The following is a 17,801-nucleotide window of genomic DNA, read 5'->3' on the forward strand; positions in this document are numbered from 1 at the left end:
GCGTCTGCCTTGCAAGCGCTAGCCTAGAGCGACCACGGTTCGATGCCCCAGCGTCCCTCCCATATGGTCCCCCGAGCCAGGAGGGATTTCTGAGCGCAGAGCCAGGAGGAACCCCTGAGCGTCAAGGGGCATGGCCCCCAAACAAAACAAAAACAAAAGAACAAGCCTGGCTGGCTGGGGCTGTCCTGGAGACGGGGTCCTTGGGAAAGCCTGGCTGGACTCTGCCCACCTGTTCGGTTCTTTCTACAAATGGCATTTTGCGGCCTGCCCACCCAGCACCCCAAGATGGGAGGGCGTCGGATGCTCCCATGGTCTCTTGCCTGTACCCCCCAGGGCTTTACAATGGGTCCGACCCCCAACTTTCTAGAGATAAGGAACATGGGCCTTTTATTTTTTGTTTGTTTGTTTTTTAGCTTGGGAACTACACCTGATGTTGCTCAGGAGAAACTCCTGGCTCTGTACTCAGGGATCATTCCTTGTGTTTTTTGGGGGGCCCTATGGGGTGCCGGGGAGAGGTTTTCTTTGCCTTGCATGCAGCCGATCAGGGTTCGATCTGGCATTCCATAGGGTTCCCCGGAGCCTGCCAGGAGTGATTCCTGAGCTCAGAGCCAGGAGGAACCCCTAGCCCCTGAGCACCGCCGGGTGTGGTCCAAAACCCCCCAAAAAATTAAATAAAAATAAAAATAATGGGGCTGGGCGATGGCGCTAGAGGTAAGGTGCCTGCCTTGCCTGCGCTAGCCTAGGATGGATCGCGGTTCGATCCCCGGCGTCCCATATGGTCCCTCAAGCCAGGAGTGACTTCTGAGCGCATAGCCAGGAGTAACCCCTGAGCGTCACCGGGTGTGGCCCAAAAAACCAAATAAATAAATAAATAAATAAATAAATAAATAAATAAAAATAAAAATAAAGATCAATTGGGGCCGAAGAGATAGCACAGTGGCGTTTGCCTTGCAAGCCAGTCGACCCAGGACCTAAGGTGGTTGGTTCGAATCCCGGCGTCCCATAGGGTCCCCCGTATCCGCCAGGAGCGATTTCTGAGCAGACAGCCAGGAGTAACCCCTGAGCGTCGCCGGGTGTGGCCCCAAAACCAAATACATAAATACATAAATAAATAAATAAATAAAATTATTAAAAATAAAAATAAAATTTGTTTATGAATTAATAACAATACGACACATAAATAGAAGAGACACATGTATGTAATAGATATACTAAATATAAATATAAAAATAAATATAATATAAACAAATATATGAATAAGAAGATAAATAAATAAGTAAATAAAGTAAATAATAAAATTGTCCGGGGTACTGCATGCCTGCAAAGCCCAAGGCCACCTGGTCCGGCCACGCCCCTCAGCAGGCCACGCCCACAAGAGACAAACCACGCCCAAATCGACCACGCCCACAAACCACGTCTATTTGCGACCACGTGACGCGCTCGGCCCGGCCGGCGCGCGGAAGTGACGCGATCCCCGCGCGCCGCCAGGATGGCCGGGCCATGGCGGCGGGCGCAGGCTACGTGCGCCTCTGGGGCGCTGCGCGGGGCTGGGCGCTGCGGCGGCCGCTGCTGGGCGTCTCCGGGGGGCGGCTGCCGGCGCCGGGCGGCTCGTGGCTGCCGCGAGGCCGGCGGGCGTGCGACGCCGCGGCCTCCTGGGCACTGTGGGGCCGCGGGCCGGCGGCGGCAGCGGCTCCGTGGCGCGGGCTCTGGGATGCGAACGGCCGCGGCGGCGGCGGCGGCGGCGGGTTCTCGGGCGCGGGCGACGCCCCCGAGGGCGGCGCGGAGGAGGGGGCCGCGGGCTCCGGCGGCGGCGCGGGCGGCGGCGAGGGCCCGGTCATCACGGCCCTGACGCCCATGACCATCCCGGACGTGTTCCCGCACCTGCCGCTCATCGCCGTCACCCGCAACCCCGTGTTCCCGCGCTTCATCAAGATCATCGAGGTAACGGGCCGCCCTGGGCCTCCGAGCCTCGGCCCGTGCGATCGGGGCCAGTGGAGCGGAGACTCGGGGGTCTGGGCACCTTCGCAGGCCTCCCCGGCACCGCCGAGGGAACCAGAACCAAGTTCCTACCCTCCTTTCCTGCTGCCCCGAAAGGGCGGGAGTTTGCGATTCAGCGCCCTTCTAGAAACCCACTCAGGCCCACCCGGTGGCTGTCGACCGTCTCTCCTCGCCCGGCAATCCGTGGCTGCGCCTCTAAGGGCTGGGGGCAGAGTCACGACTCGTTAGCTGCACCGCACCGTGCCCTGGCCCTCGTTGCAGATGTTCGGGGACGCGGTCTTGAGCCCAAGTCAGCCGCGAACTCGTTACTTGTTGCCTTTGGGGACTCGCATTCTCGACACGCAAGGGCGAGGCGAGTTTAGTGAAGGCAATGGTGCGTCGGAGGCACTGAGCTAGCAGCTGACTTGAATTAGGATTGTAGGGTTGTAGAAAGTCTCCATCGTGTCTTTGCCCTGCCCCGTCTCTCCCCCTCCCCAGACTATCTACTGACCCCTCTAGTCTGCAGGTAACATGCTTAAGCAGTTTTCATCTTTGACCCCCTTGGATTAATCTGTGGCCCTGCAGTCCTGGGCTTGGAGCTGGAAGGAAGGTCTCCTTTGATCATTTTGGTGGACTGGGAAAGCTCAGGGACATTGTGGAAGAAAATGATTATTGATTCAGATGAGTCCCCCTGGATGGTGCTCTGCGCAAGAGCAGACTCAAATGTGTGAGGTGCTCATTGGAAACCCCCCCCCCCCCTCAGAGCAAAACAAAACAAAAATCCTCAAGACAACATCACAGGCTGAAGAGCCCGGAATGGGAATGGGAGGGGACTCTGGCTGATGTAAGAGTCTGAAAGAAAATTGGGTACTGGAAAAACCCAGATGTCTTTCCCTCCCTCCTCTTCAACCCCACCCTTTGATGTGGAATTTGGAGAGCTGGATGGGGGGTGGGGTGCTTATCTGCACCATCTGAGCTAGGTCACACAGCTTGAGTCACCCTCTGCCCCTTGCCTCCCCTGGTCTCTGGATCTTGCGAAGCGAATCAGCTTCCTGGAGTGTGTGGAAGCTCAAGGCCTCTCCCCCCTGCAAGTCTCAGTGACCTTGTCCAGAGACTGGGCGCCCCACCCCAGACCCCAGGCCACCTAATAATAGTTCTGGGGGGAGTGGGGTCATGGAACATATTTTGAGTCATGCCTGGGCATCAGGTGCTGTTGGAGGGAGGGTGACTGGAGAATTCGGAGAGGATTGAAGGTGCTTGCCTAGTATACAGCTGGCCACTTGGGGTCCCCTAAACACTGCCAGGGGGGGAGTCCCAGAGCACAGAGCCAGGAGTCAGCCCTGAGCACTGCTGGGTGAGGCCCAGACCCCCTCCCCCACCAAAACAGACCGCTGGAGTCCAGGGAGGGAGTGAGCACAAAGGATAGGAGTGTGTACTTCCAGTGATTTCCTCCACTCCCCAGTTAAGAGAAACCCCCAGACACCTCCAGGCCCCAAAACAAAACGGGAGGGGGAGGATGCTCACAGGCCTGGATGGGGGTTTTGCATGTGAGAGCCCCGTTTGGTTACCACCTCCTGGTTTACCATGCCCCTCCTTACTGCCTGACAGAACCCCAAACTGGCCACCAGCAGTACACCAGGAGCACCTTTCAGGATGATTCCCTAAACACCACTGGGGGGTCGTTCTGCAGTAGAGTCACCTGAAGCACCCCCCACCCCCACTGTGGCCCCACAACCAAAGTTCTTTTATTTTATTTTATTTTTTGGTTTTTGGGCCACACCTGGCGGTGCTCAGGAGTTAGTTACTCCAGGCTCTGAGCTCAGAAATCGCTCCTGGCAGGCATGGGGGACCATATGGGATGCCCGGATTCAAACCAAAGCCGGTCCTGGGTCCGTTGCTTGCAAGGCAAACGTCCTATCGCTGTGCTATCTCTCTGGCCTCCATAACCAAAGTTCTGAGTGATGCAAATTGCCAAGTCGGAGCCTCACCGGAAATTGGGCGTTCTGGCCCACGTCCTAATCTGGCGCTTTAGTTGGCTGGTGTTGGCTTCCAACAGGAAGGAGGTGGCCCTGGTGTGCCCTCTTGCCCTGCCATCCCACTGAGGCCTCCCACTGTGTTTCCGAGTTGGGAGTCCGGAATCTGGGCAACTCTTTTGCCCAGAGACTCACCGGCCCCAAGAGCTGTGGGTGGGATTGTAGGAGGGGGACTCTCCACCTCCACCCCTGCTCTGCAGCTCACCTCGGGCTTCGCTGTCCTGCCAGGTTAAAAATAAGAAGTTGGTGGAGCTGCTCAGAAGGAAGGTCCGTCTGGCCCAGCCATATGCCGGAGTCTTTCTCAAGAGAGATGACAAGTAAGTGGGACTCAGCCACTGACCTTTGACCTGGAAGCAGCCCAGCAGAGGGTCAAGGCCATGCACTGAGCCTGCCCTGGGAGTCTGGGCTAAAGACTGGGTGTTGGGTCATTGTCAGCATGTTGGGTATGTGTTTGTGTGTGTAGGGGGGACTTTGTTTTAACCCCTGTATCCCAAGTTTGGTCTTGGGTACAGGGGCCCAGCAGGGGCCGCTCCTCACACCTGCCTGCCCCTCACCAGTAAGCCACTTTTCATCCTCGAGCTGCTGGGTTGGGACAGTGCAGGCTGGAATTGGGGATGTGAGCTCTGGTCAGCACGTGGTCCTCCTGCACCCCCACCCCACCCCTGTACTGAGCCACCCCATCCCCATTGCCTGCCTCTTAGCAACGAGTCCGACATGGTGGAGAGCCTGGACGAGGTCTACCACACAGGGACCTTTGTACAGATCCATGAGATGCAGGATCTTGGGGACAAACTGCGCATGATCGTCATGGGGCACCGGAGGTGAGCTGGGGGACCCCTGAGGACACTGGCCAAAGTGGCACACTGGGCAGGCAGTGCCCTTATAAGAGCCTTAGCTTACCCTGCAGGAGGGTGACCCCACATGTGTATGCCTCTGGGATCCCTCTCCCTCACCGTCTAGTTAGTTAGAATTTCCCTGTAGTGATGCCAGCCCGCTTTTCTGGAGTGTTACATGGGACCGCCAGGGCCTCTGAGCCTCTCTCCAGTGCCAGACCCCTGGTGGTTCATGCCAGTAAAAGTTCCATGTAGCCCCATGCCTGGTGTTTGAGAGGTTTCCAGACCCCAACATGCTTAATGGGGTGGTCTTGCCCTCTGGTTTGGGGGAAGGAAACGGGGGCATTGATGGGCCTTTCCTGCAGATCAGGAAGAGCCTTTCGGAGAAGGCGTCATTTTCTTTTTTTTTTTGGGGGGGGTGTCACCCAGCGCTGCTTAGGGGTTACTCCTGACTATGCTCAGAAATGGCTCCTGGCAGGCTCCTAGGATCATATGGGATGCCGGCGAATGACCACAACCGTCCTTCTGCATGCAAGGCAAATGCCTTGTCTCCATGCTATCTCTCCGGCCCTGGGGGCGTCATTTTCTGTCCTGACCTGGAGGTTCCCAGGCTTTAGGAACCAGACTGGAGGTCTCTATCTGGGGTTTCAGGGGTGAACTTGACTGTAGGTACTGAGACCACTGTGCACCTCCCGCCTGCAGGATTCACATCAGCCGGCAGCTAGAGGTGGAGCCCGAGGAGGTGGAGGTGGAAAATAAGCAGAAGCTTCGGCGGAAACCCAAGCGCAGCAAGAAAGAGGCAGAGGAAGAGGCGGGAGTCAGGCATGGGGCTGATGTGCTGGAACCCGCCCTGGGCGCACCCAGCGAGGTGCTCATGGTCGAGGTGGAGAACGTGGTCCACGAAGACTTCCAGGTCACTGAGGAAGTCAAGGTCAGGCCTCCAGCCTTCCTGGGGGACCCTGCGTCATGCTACCCCCAAGTCCCCATTGTCCTCATGGGCCTTGCAGTCAGAACCCTGGTCCCGATCTAACAACCAGAACAGGGAGGGAAGTGAGGTTCTTTCCCTGTTGTCCTCTTTTTGGGTCTCCCTGAGCTAAGCTCTTTAAGAGGGCCCATGGCCTTGCTCCGGTCCAGGCTCTGGGCTGGATTGGTAATGTCTGCCATGGGTGCTAGAGCGCCCACAGTTGAACCTACCACTGAACCAGCCTGCACAGCCACATCCCCATGCTCCCCCGGCCTTGACAGCAAGCAGTGCAATGTGGGGTGGTGCTGGGGGGGGGTGGCTGATGTGGGTGTCAAGTGGTTTTAAGTAGTGTTTGGGCGTAGTGGTGATCGTGAGTGGTGAGTTGGCCATAGTTGGTGGTGGGGTGAGGGGAACTGGTCTCATCCAGTGTCCTCCTGCCCATTGCTGGAGGGTCAGGAAGCCCAGCTGGCAGTTGCGGGTGAGACCCTGGCATGCTTCAGCTTTGCCCAGAGTCTCTCCTAGGAGAGAGAACAAGCCTGGCTGGCTAGGGCTGCCCTGGAGACGGGGTCCTTGGGAAAGTCTGGCTGGACTCTGCCCACCTGTTTGGTTCTTTCTACAAATGGCATTTAGGGGCCTGCCCACCCAGCACCCCAAGATGGGAGGGCGTCGGATGCTCCCATGGTCTCTTGCCTGTACTCCCCAGGGCTTCACAATGGGTCCGACCCCCAGTTTTCTAGAGATAAGGAACATGGGCCTTTCATTTTTTGTTTGTTTGTTTTTGGCTTGGGAACTACATCTGATGTTGCTCAGGGGAAACTCCTGGCTCTGTACTCAGGGATCATTCCTTGTGTTTTTTGGGGGGCCCTATGGGGTGCCGGGAATTGAATCCGGTTGGTGGTGCACCTTCCCCACTATTCTATCGCTTCAGCTAGCATGACCATTGGCATTAGTGTAGGTACTGGAGCCCCAAAGCCGGAGTGTGGATGTCCTCAGGCTGAATTCTACTTTCCAGCATCAGTGGAGAAGTGGGTGTCAACTGGGAGGGTGGTGCTTAAAAGAGGTACCCCCACTTTCTGGCCCCATTGGTGTCAGGTATGGGTGCCCCAGGTTATTCTCTCTATGTCCCTGAGGTGGCGGATGTGGGGTGCTGGGCCCACAGACCCCCTCCAGACCCCCACCCCACTTTGCCTCTCCTGCCCCCAGGCCCTGACAGCGGAAATCGTCAAGACCATCCGGGATATTATCGCCTTGAATCCGCTGTACAGGTAGGGGGCGAGCAGCCCCAGGGAGACCTCATGGGAAGAATCAGCCCCCAGGGCCTGTGCCCAGGCTCCGTCCTTGTGGGGGACAGAGGCGGGGGGGGGGGGGGGGTGGTGGTGGTGGTGGTGGTGGTGGTGGTGGTGGTGGTGGTCCTGGGGACTCAGGAGCTCTTGGCCTCTGGCTGGGGATGTTCCCCTGGTCTTGAACCCCACATTGTGGCTGTGTCCTGGCCGGCCCCAGCTGCATCCCCAGTTGCTCCCTGATCCCTGCAGGGAGTCGGTGCTGCAGATGATGCAGGCTGGTCAGAGGGTGGTGGACAACCCCATCTACCTGAGCGACATGGGTGCTGCGCTTACCGGGGCAGAGTCCCACGAGCTGCAGGACGTGCTGGAGGAGACCAACGTGAGGCTTCCCCCTCACCCCCGCCCCACTCCTGACCCCACTCACCACCAACACCTACAGGCTCTGCCTATGCCCCTGTCACACCACAAGCTTTGTGCCCACTGCCTAGGCCCCGCCCCACAAGGCTCCACATACTTCTATGCTCCACTCAGCTCCACCACAAGACTCTGCTCCTGACTCCACCTACTTGCCAGGCCACGCCCCCGCCTTGCTGGTTTCCCTACGCAGTTCCTGCCCCACTGTGGTTGACCCGGACTGATCTCAGGGCACCTCTGCCCCTTTTGCCCCCTCTCCTGGCAGATCCCCAAGCGTCTGTACAAGGCTCTGTCCCTCCTGAAGAAGGAGTTCGAGCTCAGCAAGCTGCAGCAGCGCCTGGGGCGGGAGGTGAGGCCTAGCTGGAACCCACAATGCAGGGGGATAGGGGCTGGGGGAGCTGGGGTTTTGAGGGCAGTTGGGAGTCCCGGGGCCACCCCCGTCTGAGCCCGCCCCACTGCTGCAGGTGGAGGAGAAGATCAAGCAGACGCACCGAAAGTACCTGCTGCAGGAGCAGCTGAAGATCATCAAGAAGGAGCTGGGGCTGGAGAAGGAGGACAAGGATGCCATCGAGGAGAAGTTCCGGGAGCGCCTTAAGGAGCTGGCGGTGCCCAAGCATGTCATGGACGTGGTGGACGAGGAGCTGAGCAAGCTGGGGCTGCTCGACAACCACTCGTCTGAGTTCAAGTGAGGGGACAGCGTTGCACATGCGCCGCCGCCGGGACCCTCTTCCTCCTCCTCTTGGGGCTCCGGCCCACAGCTCCTGTCCCACGTTTTCTGATCTGTCCAAGCACATACCGGAAATGGACTGGGCCCTCATTAACCGGAGGGGGTGACCCTTTCCCACACGAGGAAGCGGTGTCCACCTGACCTCAGTTTCCCCTCCTGCTGGGCTGGCTTGTTGAGCCCCAGAAAAGTCCCCACCTGTTTTATTTTGGGGGAATTGTCTTTGGGGGGTTGGCCCCAGGGCCAGGCAACCCATTTCACTCACGGTCCCTGCTTCCCCCCCATCCTCCATAGCGTCACCCGCAACTACCTAGACTGGCTAACGTCAGTGCCGTGGGGCAAACAGAGTGCTGAGAACTTGGACCTGGGCCGGGCACAGGCGGTGCTGGAGGAGGACCACTACGGCATGGAGGACGTCAAGAAGCGCATCCTGGTGAGGCGCCATCCCAACTGGCCCTCCCCGATCTGCTGCCACCTCTACCAGGCAGCGTCCTGGCTTGGTGCGCACAAAGCCATTACCCCCACCCTATAGGAGTTCATCGCCGTCAGCCAGCTCCGAGGCTCCACCCAGGGCAAGATCCTCTGCTTCTATGGACCCCCTGGTGTGGGCAAGACCAGTATTGCCCGCTCCATCGCCCGAGCCCTGAACCGAGAGTACTTCCGCTTCAGCGTAGGGGGCATGACTGATGTGGCCGAGATCAAGGGGCACAGGTAAGGTAGCCCCTTGCCACCCGCTCCTGCTCTATGCCCTTTTCTGCACCCATTGGGAGATCTGGTGGCAGAGACAGGGACAGTGCCTTTGAGCTACTCCACTGTGGATCCCTCTGGAAAGTTGTTGAAAAGCCAGGTGGCCGTCAGCCTGGATTAATCCAGACTCTTAAAAATTGAGCCGAGTTTTCAGGCTGCTGGCTTCTACTCCCCAGCCTCCCAGTCTTCCAGCTCTGTCCCTCTCTGCTGTGGCCTCTGGGGTGGGGGTCTGGCCTGAGCCAAGCCAAGTGCTGTTCCACAGGCGGACATACGTGGGCGCCATGCCAGGAAAGATTATCCAGTGCTTAAAGAAGACGAAGACGGAGAACCCCCTGATCCTTATTGATGAGGTCTGTGCTGGGAGGACCAGCCCAGAGGTCCTCTGACCCCTTGGGTCTCATGTCCCAAAATTCCTGAGTCATGGGCCTTGCCTGTGGTCCCTCCTGCCCCCGAGGACCTGTATCTGGGAAATGGGGCTCACCTTTGCCCACTGTTGCCTCTCCAGGTAGACAAGATCGGCAGGGGCTACCAGGGGGACCCCTCGTCAGCATTGCTGGAGCTGCTGGACCCCGAGCAGAATGCCAATTTCCTCGACCATTACCTCGATGTACCAGTGGACTTGTCCAAGGTGTGCGCCAGAGAGGGGAGTGGGGCCTGGTGGTGGGGCTTGCCAGGTAGGGCAAGGCCAGTCCTGCACCAAAGCCTCTTGCCCGCCCCTGCCAGGTGCTGTTTATCTGCACAGCCAATGTCACTGACACCATCCCAGAGCCCCTCCGGGACCGAATGGAGATGATCAACGTGTCAGGCTACGTGGCACAGGAAAAGCTTGCCATCGCCGAGGTGAGGCCCCTTGCCTGCCCTTCTTACGAGCAGAGGATAGACTCTACCTTTCTGAAAAGGGGGCCTCAGTCTGGAGAAGAGGCTTATTGGGCTGAACTCCATCCTGGCCATCAAAAAAGAAGTGGTCCCCCAGCATCCACCTGATGGCCACTGAGCCCTGCTGGGTATAGCCCCGAACCGTAGAAACTGGAAAATCAAAGCATTTCAGAAGGGGAGGACGGGGGTGGGCACAGAGGGAGGATTAGGGCTCTGAGCAATTGTCGGTGCTGGACCAATAGCACAGCAGGCATCCCTGCACCCACCAGGAGTAATTTCTGAGCGCAGAGCTAGGAAGGTTGCATGGAAGGTTGTAGTCCCAAAACCTGAAGAAGAAAAAAAGACTCAGCCAATTGTGTGTGGGGGAGGCAGGTGTGGGGTGCAGCCATCTCCCCTATGCTGTAGAGGCGGCTTCATCCTAGAGTTCAGACGGAGGCCCTATGGCCTGTCAGCTGTGTGCAGGCCCTGGCCTGTCAGTGTGAGTCCAGGATTCCAGAGGTCTTCTTGGAGGGGCTGGTGGGATTGTGCAGGGAGTCGCAGGCCAGGCACCCCCAGAGCCTTGTGTGGACACCCGCTTGCTTCTTCCCCGCAGCGGTACCTAGTGCCACAGGCCCGCGCCTTGTGTGGCCTGGACGAGAGCAAAGCCCGGCTGTCTGCAGAGGTGCTCACGCTGCTCATCAAGCAGTACTGCCGGGAGAGCGGCGTCCGTAACCTGCAGAAGCAGGTGGAGAAGGTGAGGCCGGGGCCAGCTCCTCCCCAACTAGTGTTGTGCATGTATATGGGGGGCACGCCGGTGACAGCGTGTCCCCCCAACCTTGGCTCCTGCTCACCTCAGGTGCTCCGCAAGTCGGCCTACAAGATCGTCAGCGGCGAGGCCGACTTTGTTGAGGTGACGCCCCAGAACCTGCAGGACTTCGTGGGCAAGCCCGTGTTCACGGTGGAGCGCATGTACGACGTGACGCCGCCTGGCGTGGTCATGGGTCTGGCCTGGACCGCCATGGGTGAGTGCAGGGGCACCTGGGGGTTCTACATTCTACACGAAGCTCATCTTTGAGTAAAGTTTTGTGTGGGGGTGTTTCTGAGTCCCCAGAGCTGACACCAGGTCTAAGCTATAGAGGACCGAAGTTCTGGTTGGCTGAGCACAGCCAGAAGGCTGGGTGGCCCCTGCCCATCATTGGGGCAGGAAGTGTGCAGTGGAGGCATCCAGCCTGCTCATGGCCCATGCTACCTGATGTTCCCAGGGGGCTCTACCCTGTTTGTCGAGACATGCCTGAGGCGGCCACGGGACAAGGACGGCAAAGGGGACAAGGACGGGAGCCTGGAGGTGACGGGGCAGCTGGGGGATGTGATGAAGGAGAGTGCACGCATCGCCTACACCTTCGCCAGAGCCTTCCTTATGCAGCATGACCCCCACAACGATGTCCTGGTTGCCTCGCATATCCATTTGCACGTGCCTGAGGTGGGTGGCCCCCCATCTCCAGCCCAGGGCTCCCTTCCCTGCTTCTCACGTGGGCCTCACCCTGTACCACCTCCTGTCCCCCATCCCAGGGCGCCACCCCAAAGGACGGTCCAAGCGCTGGCTGCACCATTGTCACAGCGCTGCTGTCCCTGGCTCTGGGGCAGTCTGTGCGGCCCGACCTGGCCATGACGGGCGAAGTGTCCTTGACGGGCAAGATCCTGCCGGTGGGCGGCATCAAGGAGAAGACCATTGCGGTGAGCCTTGGGTCTCTATCTGGGGGTGGGGCACGCAGTCCTGCTGCCATCAGCTGACCCCACCACCTCAGTCTTCCTCACCAGCTAAGTAAGCCAGGAGCCCCAAACTGCACGGAAACCTGGAGGTCCAGGTCCAGGTCAGCCCAGACACCGACCGGGTCCTGACTCCCCAGGCTCAGGGGCCTTGAAACCCAGATCTTAGCAGGGAGGGGCTGCACTAGACTGCTCGCAGCAGCCCATCTCCCCCAGGCTGGCCAGCACTACCATTCCCCTTCACTCCAGGGACACTCTGGGACAGGGAAAGGGCACTGACCAGCTTCTCCCTCCAGGCCAAGCGTGCAGGTGTGACGTGTGTGGTGCTACCAGCAGAGAACAAGAAAGACTTCTACGACCTAGCGGCCTTCATCACTGAGGGCCTGGAGGTGCACTTCGTGGAACACTACCACGAGGTCTTCCGCATAGCCTTCCCACAGGGGCAGGAGCGGGCTCGGGCTATGGTGTTGGACCGGTGACCGCCTGGCAGCACCAATACCCTCAGGACCAGGACTTGGATCAATGACGCATAATTCACAGACTGCACATAGAAGTAATTTAATTATGATTAAAAAATGTGTTTCCAGAACATGGCAGCCTGCTTGTCAACATGACCGCGTAGCCCCAGCCCGTCGGGATCTCAGTCCTTCTTGGCTGCTGCCTTCCGCATGGCCGCCAGCACGTTGCTCAGCTCCTCTCGCTTCCTCTTGGCCCGGATGTGTGTCCCCACCTGTTGGGAAGCAGCCATTAGCCAGGGGGTTTTACAACCCTTGTCTCTCAAACTTGGTAGAGCTGGGGACAGGAACCCATGTGTGACCCTCATCCATCTTGTCCCTTTGCACCAAAGCCTTCCTATTTTGGTTTCTGGACCAGCAGTGGTTGTTGGGGTGACAGGACCCAAGGCAAGTGGTATGACAGTAACCCACAACCCACCTATTTACACGGTTTGGGGGAGCTCTGCACTCATGAATTGTTACTGCCAGGAGCCAATGACTAGTTTGGGGGGGGGGCGGCACATATATGGGCTGTGGGGATCAAACTTGGGCTGCAGGGCCCGGAGAGATAGCACAGCGGCATTTGCCTTGCAAGCAGCCGATCCAGGACCAAAGGTGGCTGGTTTGAATCCCGGTGTCCCATATGGTCCCCTGTGCCTGCCAGGAGCTATTTCTGAGCAGACAGCCAGGAGTAACTCCTGAGCATCGCCGGGTGTGGCCCAAAAACAAAAAAGAAAACAAAAAAACCTTGGGGTGCAGAAGTAAGGCCGTAGTCCTGACCAGTTTATTTTACCTTGGGGAGGGGTTGGGTCACTCCCGGCAGGCTCAGGGGATTGAACCTGTCTGCGTCCATCTGGGGTTGGCCACATGCAAGGCAAGCGCCCGACCACTGTGCTATGGCTCTGGGCCCACTTACCCGCTTCTTGATGAACTTGAGGGCGCGCTTGTCCTTGGAGACTTTGAGCAGCTCCATGGCGCGCCGCTCGTAGGGGGCAAACCCGCAGACCTCTCGGATCATGTCCCGCACGAACTTGGTGTGCTTGGTGAGACGCTGGGAGGAGAGGGCAAGAGGGTCAGAGCACAGGGGGCTGGGGAGGCTCCCCGCAGCCCCTCACGCTGCCGATGGGCCCCGATGGAGGCAGGCGCTTGAGTCCAGACCGGCCTGAAGCCCCTCCATGCGACACTCAACCGGTTCAACCTCCATGCTCCAAAGACACGGACAGTGCCCGGACCTGCTCGGCCTGACGCTACCCGCGCCCCACTGTCTGCAAGACCCAACGCCAGGAGCCTCCGCCGAGCGCGCCCCGACACTCACCCCGCGCCGGCGGCTGTGCCTCGGCTTGCTCACGTTCTTGGTCACTTTGTGGCCCTTGTTGAGGCCCACGGCCATGGGGTAGCGCAGAGCCATGGCTGGACGGGCAAGGATGGAGAGGAGAGAAAGGGGTGGAAGTGAGCTCCGGGTCGATCCGCCTCGCCCCGGCTTCCCCGGGACCCTTCGCCGCACCCGGCAACCCCCGACAAGGCCGCGACGGGTTCCCGAGATACGGATGGAGACGGATCCTAAGCGAGGACAGAAGACTAACCTGCAGCTTCTCGATGGCTGCCGAAGCAGAAAGAGCGGCGCCGCGCGGGATGCCGGGATATCAAACTTCCGGCGAGGCGAAAAGCCCAGAGAGGCAGCGAAGGGGCGCGCGCACCCTAGTGGTTGGAGGCTTCGCTGCAGTCGCTCTGCGCACGCGCAACAGATTGCCGCAAATTGCAGGCAGCGGGTGTGCTTAAGGTTGGGTGGTTCTTATTGGGGCGGGTAAAACGGGAGCATATCCAGCCGCGATCTGGGCTTATGGACTCCTGAGGGAGCATGGGTGGCAGGGATCAGGCCAGGTCTCCTGCCTGCAAAGCACATGCTCCGATCCTTTGTGCTCTCTCTTGCTCTTGGAGTCTAGGCGCGGAGTTCTGAGCTATGCGGGAAAGGGACGAGAGGAATAGTTGCAGGACCCAGGGGGTTGAGAGTTGGGGGAGGCAAGACTTCCCAAATCTCTGGGACCAGCCTCCCAGCCAAAGTTGGCCCTGATCACTCCTTCCCTCTCTCCCTCCCACACTCTCTCTGTGGCGAGAGCCCTTACCCCGGTAAAGGGCCGGGCCAGGGCCAACTCGGCCTCTCCCGGGAGACTGAACACGCACAAACTGCCCTTCCTCCCTTTCCTGTCCAGGATCAAATCTCAGAAACGAACATGCTCCCTTTCCCCACGCAGGGTGGCCATGCCTCTCCGCTCTCCCTTGCACCCCTTTTGACTCGGCCCTGGGCCCACAGCAGCTCCGCAGGAGGTGTTCGGGCCTGCTGGGTGGTTGCATGGATGAGGCGGTGGACGAATGGACAGATGAATGAATGGCTGGGAAGGAGGAGGCAACGGATGTGAGGGGCTGGAGCGAGAGCACAGCCGGTAGGAGTTTGCCTTGCAAGCGGGGTTCGGTCCCCTGTATCCTATGTGCACCCCCCACCCAGCCTGCCAGATTTCTGAGCGCCGAGCCAGGAGTATTCCCGGAGCACCGTTGGGTGTGACCCAACAACCTCTTCAAAAAACAAAACAACAAGCAAGGAAACGGATGTGAGACCAGCCGTGCAGTCAGCTTCTCGAACCTCAGTTTCTCTTATCAGTTTGCCAGCCCACCGAGGTCAGGCTTGAATTGCAGCTCCCGAGGGACTGGCGAGGCAGCGAGTTAGAACCACCTCCGGCCGCGCCACGGCCTGGAGGGACCCAGCCACGTGACCAGACCCGCCGCCGAAGGGGCGGAGCCAAGGACGGCGTCCGGCCGTTGCTAGGAAACTCGCCGGGCTTTTCCGGTACTAAATCCGGCGCTGGCCCCGCCCCTACACGCTAGCCACACCCAACACCCCACCCTACCACGTGACCGGGAGCTCGCCTTTCTCATGCAAATCACCCTCGGTCCTTCGGTCCAATCGCCTCCGCCGCAGAGTCACCGACTACGCTTCCCAGGAGGCTTTGCGGCGAACGAGCGCCTACACTCCCCAGAGGCCTCCGCGGCAGCCCGGGCGACTACACTTCCCAGAAGCCCCGGCGACGCCCGACCGGAAGCTTCCGGGCCGCCGAGTGTCCTTGCCTCGCGCGCGGAGCCGGCCGGCCGGCGATGGTTTCCCGAATGTGGTCGCTCCTGAGGTTCGTCGTCAAGGGCGGCGTGGCGGGGGGCGCCGTGTACATGGCGTACGACCAGGGCCTGCTGGGCTCGGGCGACCGGAGCCTGGCGGCCCTGCGGAGGAGCGAGGAGGTGGCGGCGCCCGCCCTGCGGAAGGCCGGCCAGTACGTGTGCGAGCAGACGGGCCTGAGGATGCCGCAGGTACCCGGCGGGCGGCGGGCGGGGTGGGGTCCTCCTTGGCGCCCAGCCCTGCTTCGGGGCCGGGGTCAGCGTCGTCTTCGCCCCGCCCTCTGCCCAGCTCCCCGCGCTGCCGAAGGTCGACTTCCACTTCCGCGACTCCTGGGACTCAGGTAAGCCCGGGAGTGCTGCTGCCCCCCTGGCGGGCGGGTGGGGGAGCCTGCCCGGGAGGTGATGCGTGGGGAGGGGGCCCCTCCGAGAACCCGGCTTCCCCCCTGCCTCGCTGCCCGGGCCCGCAGGCATCCTGGCGGTGATGAACACCCTGTCCGAAGCGCCCTCCAAGGCCGGCCAGTACTCGCGGCAGGGCTGGGACTATGTGAAGGAACGACTCAAGTAGCAGAAGCCGAATCAGGGACCCCGATCGCCACTCCAAGCCGTTCGCCCTCGGCCCTGCCCTTTAAATAAAGGACTTTGGAAGCTGCTCCTGGGCTTGCGGCGGTGGGCGCCTATCCTGGGCTTGGGTGGAAGGAGGATAATCAGCTGCCAGGCTGGGCTGGGACACCCCAGGAGTAGGTGGGCAGCCTCCCAAAGGCCCAGATGGTGGAAGTCACACAGGCCAGGGCCTGAATCCTGGGTGAAAGGGCCGGAGTCTCCCCAAATTCCTGCTGTGCCCCCAAGGAAACTGGCTACCTCCTGTGATGGTGCCCAACCTGGACTAAGAGTATGTGTTGTTGAATGCTGGGGACAGCTCTACCAGGAGAGGGGAGCACCTGGGTTCCTACTAGGATGTGGATAGGCCCAGGTGATCAGCCTAATGACATTGTCTAGAGTTGGCAAGGCAGGGAGACACGGCCCCATCCTAAGATTTGGGATTCCCTTGGGGCTGGAGTGAGGTTAGCTTTGCATATGGCTGACCCAGGTTCAACCCTGGCATCTCTTGGTCGCGGGAGCCTGCCAGGAATAATCCCTGAGGGCTGCTGGGTGTGACTCCACAAAAGATCTGGTGGTCCCTCAACTACCTGCCGGCATCCAGATTTTTCATGGGTCCATTTTAAAAATTTTATTGTGTTTTTTGGATCAGGGTACCTCAGGGCATTGAACCTGGGTTGCTGTGTACAGATAAAATGCCCAGGGTTTTGACCCCATGGGGTTCTCCACCCCATAGACCCACATCCTGGTTCTGAATCCAGGAGGCATCTGTTTGCAGAGCTCAAAGTGCCCAGGTTCCACAGAGCTTCTGGAAGTTGTGTGGCAGACACAGAGGAGTCCTGGGGCTGGCTTGTCCAGTTGACCCCAACTCATGTCCTTTGCCACAAACGTGGCAGTCCTGGGAGAAGCCCATGTCTTGTGGGGTGAGCAGGTTCCAGAAATCTGGGGCTCTCTGATTCAATGGAGAGGGGAAGGGCAGGCTGGGCTAAGTGAAATAAAGCTCAAGCAAAACGCAAGGACTGCCTGCCCCTGATGCAGGTGGGCACACCCAAACAGACATGTGGAACAGGGGTGTCGAGAAACCAGGAGTGTGGAGATGTTGGGGATCCCCTACAGGGACCTGAATGGCTCTGTTTCACCTTAAGGGGCTGTAATAAAGGACAGTGAGAACACCAGCTATGTGAACAGAAACACATTTAATAGAAAAAAAAAAAACAAAAACCGGTGGGGGAACCAAACAAAATAAAGAACAAAGTTCACATTGTATTGAGCTACATACAATATGGCAGCAGATAAAAAAAAAACTTATTTTACACGGCTTAAGAGAACTAACATACTCTGGCGCAGGCCTCAGTAGCGGCGCGTGAAGCGGGCATCATTGGGACGGCTGCCCCGTTTCTGCCCACTAAAACCGCCCTGCATCCCACCGCGGGGCATCACGTGGCCGCGGGAAGCGCTGGGGGCAAAACTGCCGCGCCTGGAACAGAGGAAGGTCGTGGAACCCCTGAAAGCTGCTGTCCCATCCACTAAACCTCCCACACATACTCCTGAGTACCACCCACTGTGGCCCCAAAACCAACGGAATCGAGACTAGGGCTGAGGGGATGGAGGCATGGCCTTACCCAGACATGCCGCCCCGGTTCATCATGTGCCCGGGCCCCGAGTGCCCAGACATGCTTCGCTCACCACCTGCACAACAAGACAACGTTTGTGGGGTGCTCCTGGGAGGGGCCACCCCACTTAGACGGGAGCTGGGCTCACCTTGCCACCGCTTGTGGTCCCTGTCAATCATGCCTCCATCAGCAGCACCCTGCCATGTGCGATCATCGTCCATTCTCCGGCTGTGGTCACCCCACTCCCGGCGGCCCCTTAAAGGAGACACCTGTGAGCTAGCCGGCCAGGACCCGGAACAACCCTGCCTCTGTACCCCCATCACACGCCCCCAGCCCTG

The 17,801-nt window shown here is 59.4% G+C and overlaps 4 protein-coding genes across 5 annotated transcripts in view; 2 read left to right on the forward strand and 2 right to left on the reverse strand.

Annotated features, from left to right (window-relative positions):
• Positions 1–1,500: 1,500 nt before the first annotated feature.
• On the forward strand, positions 1,501–12,186 carry LONP1 (lon peptidase 1, mitochondrial). Its single transcript, XM_049788045.1, has 18 exons — positions 1,501–1,941; positions 4,239–4,327; positions 4,712–4,831; positions 5,546–5,774; positions 7,011–7,072; positions 7,340–7,469; positions 7,770–7,853; positions 7,969–8,189; positions 8,523–8,661; positions 8,761–8,939; positions 9,238–9,325; positions 9,481–9,603; positions 9,699–9,815; positions 10,444–10,584; positions 10,687–10,852; positions 11,093–11,310; positions 11,400–11,564; positions 11,894–12,186. Exons 1-18 carry the CDS (start codon positions 1,501–1,503, stop codon positions 12,074–12,076), a joined length of 2,895 nt encoding a protein of 964 aa, XP_049644002.1. The 3' UTR covers positions 12,077–12,186.
• Positions 12,140–13,662, reverse strand: RPL36 (ribosomal protein L36). The gene is made up of 3 exons (XM_049788064.1): positions 13,407–13,662; positions 13,008–13,142; positions 12,140–12,327 (listed from the first exon to the last, which is right to left on the reverse strand). Exons 1-3 carry the CDS (start codon positions 13,497–13,499, stop codon positions 12,238–12,240), a joined length of 318 nt encoding a protein of 105 aa, XP_049644021.1. The 5' UTR covers positions 13,500–13,662; the 3' UTR covers positions 12,140–12,237.
• A 1,457-nt stretch (positions 13,663–15,119) lies between these two features.
• Positions 15,120–15,901, forward strand: MICOS13 (mitochondrial contact site and cristae organizing system subunit 13). The gene is made up of 3 exons (XM_049788063.1): positions 15,120–15,445; positions 15,543–15,594; positions 15,721–15,901. Exons 1-3 carry the CDS (start codon positions 15,239–15,241, stop codon positions 15,816–15,818), a joined length of 357 nt encoding a protein of 118 aa, XP_049644020.1. The 5' UTR covers positions 15,120–15,238; the 3' UTR covers positions 15,819–15,901.
• A 1,126-nt stretch (positions 15,902–17,027) lies between these two features.
• The window catches only part of SAFB (scaffold attachment factor B), a 29,272-nt gene continuing 28,498 nt past the window's right edge, over positions 17,028–17,801 (reverse strand). For both annotated transcript variants that reach the window (XM_049788048.1, XM_049788049.1), the window contains exons 19-21: positions 17,612–17,718; positions 17,473–17,539; positions 17,028–17,327 (exon numbers count right to left, since the gene is read on the reverse strand). In XM_049788048.1, the coding sequence (XP_049644005.1) occupies positions 17,201–17,327; positions 17,473–17,539; positions 17,612–17,718 (301 nt within the window). In that variant the 3' untranslated portion in view covers positions 17,028–17,200. The remainder of the gene's footprint in view (positions 17,328–17,472; positions 17,540–17,611; positions 17,719–17,801) is intronic.

The sequence above is a fragment of the Suncus etruscus genome, chromosome 15 (genome assembly GCF_024139225.1).
Source record: "Suncus etruscus isolate mSunEtr1 chromosome 15, mSunEtr1.pri.cur, whole genome shotgun sequence".
NCBI lineage: Eukaryota > Metazoa > Chordata > Mammalia > Eulipotyphla > Soricidae > Suncus > Suncus etruscus.

Excerpts from the sequence above, each read along its gene's own strand:
- LONP1 (XM_049788045.1), top strand. The coding sequence starts at position 1,501 with ATGGCGGCGGGCGCAGGCTACGTGCGCCTCTGGGGCGCTGCGCGGGGC. Across the intron at positions 9,604-9,698 it reads TACCAGTGGACTTGTCCAAG|GTGCTGTTTATCTGCACAGC; the intron begins GTGTGCGCCAGA and ends CGCCCCTGCCAG. Across the intron at positions 10,585-10,686 it reads TGCAGAAGCAGGTGGAGAAG|GTGCTCCGCAAGTCGGCCTA; the intron begins GTGAGGCCGGGG and ends TGCTCACCTCAG.
- RPL36 (XM_049788064.1), bottom strand. The coding sequence starts at position 13,499 with ATGGCTCTGCGCTACCCCATGGCCGTGGGCCTCAACAAGGGCCACAAA. Across the intron at positions 13,143-13,406 it reads GGCACAGCCGCCGGCGCGGG|CGTCTCACCAAGCACACCAA; the intron begins GTGAGTGTCGGG and ends CTCTCCTCCCAG. Across the intron at positions 12,328-13,007 it reads TCAAGTTCATCAAGAAGCGG|GTGGGGACACACATCCGGGC; the intron begins GTAAGTGGGCCC and ends GCTTCCCAACAG.
- MICOS13 (XM_049788063.1), top strand. The coding sequence starts at position 15,239 with ATGGTTTCCCGAATGTGGTCGCTCCTGAGGTTCGTCGTCAAGGGCGGC. Across the intron at positions 15,446-15,542 it reads CGGGCCTGAGGATGCCGCAG|CTCCCCGCGCTGCCGAAGGT; the intron begins GTACCCGGCGGG and ends CCCTCTGCCCAG. Across the intron at positions 15,595-15,720 it reads CCGCGACTCCTGGGACTCAG|GCATCCTGGCGGTGATGAAC; the intron begins GTAAGCCCGGGA and ends CCGGGCCCGCAG.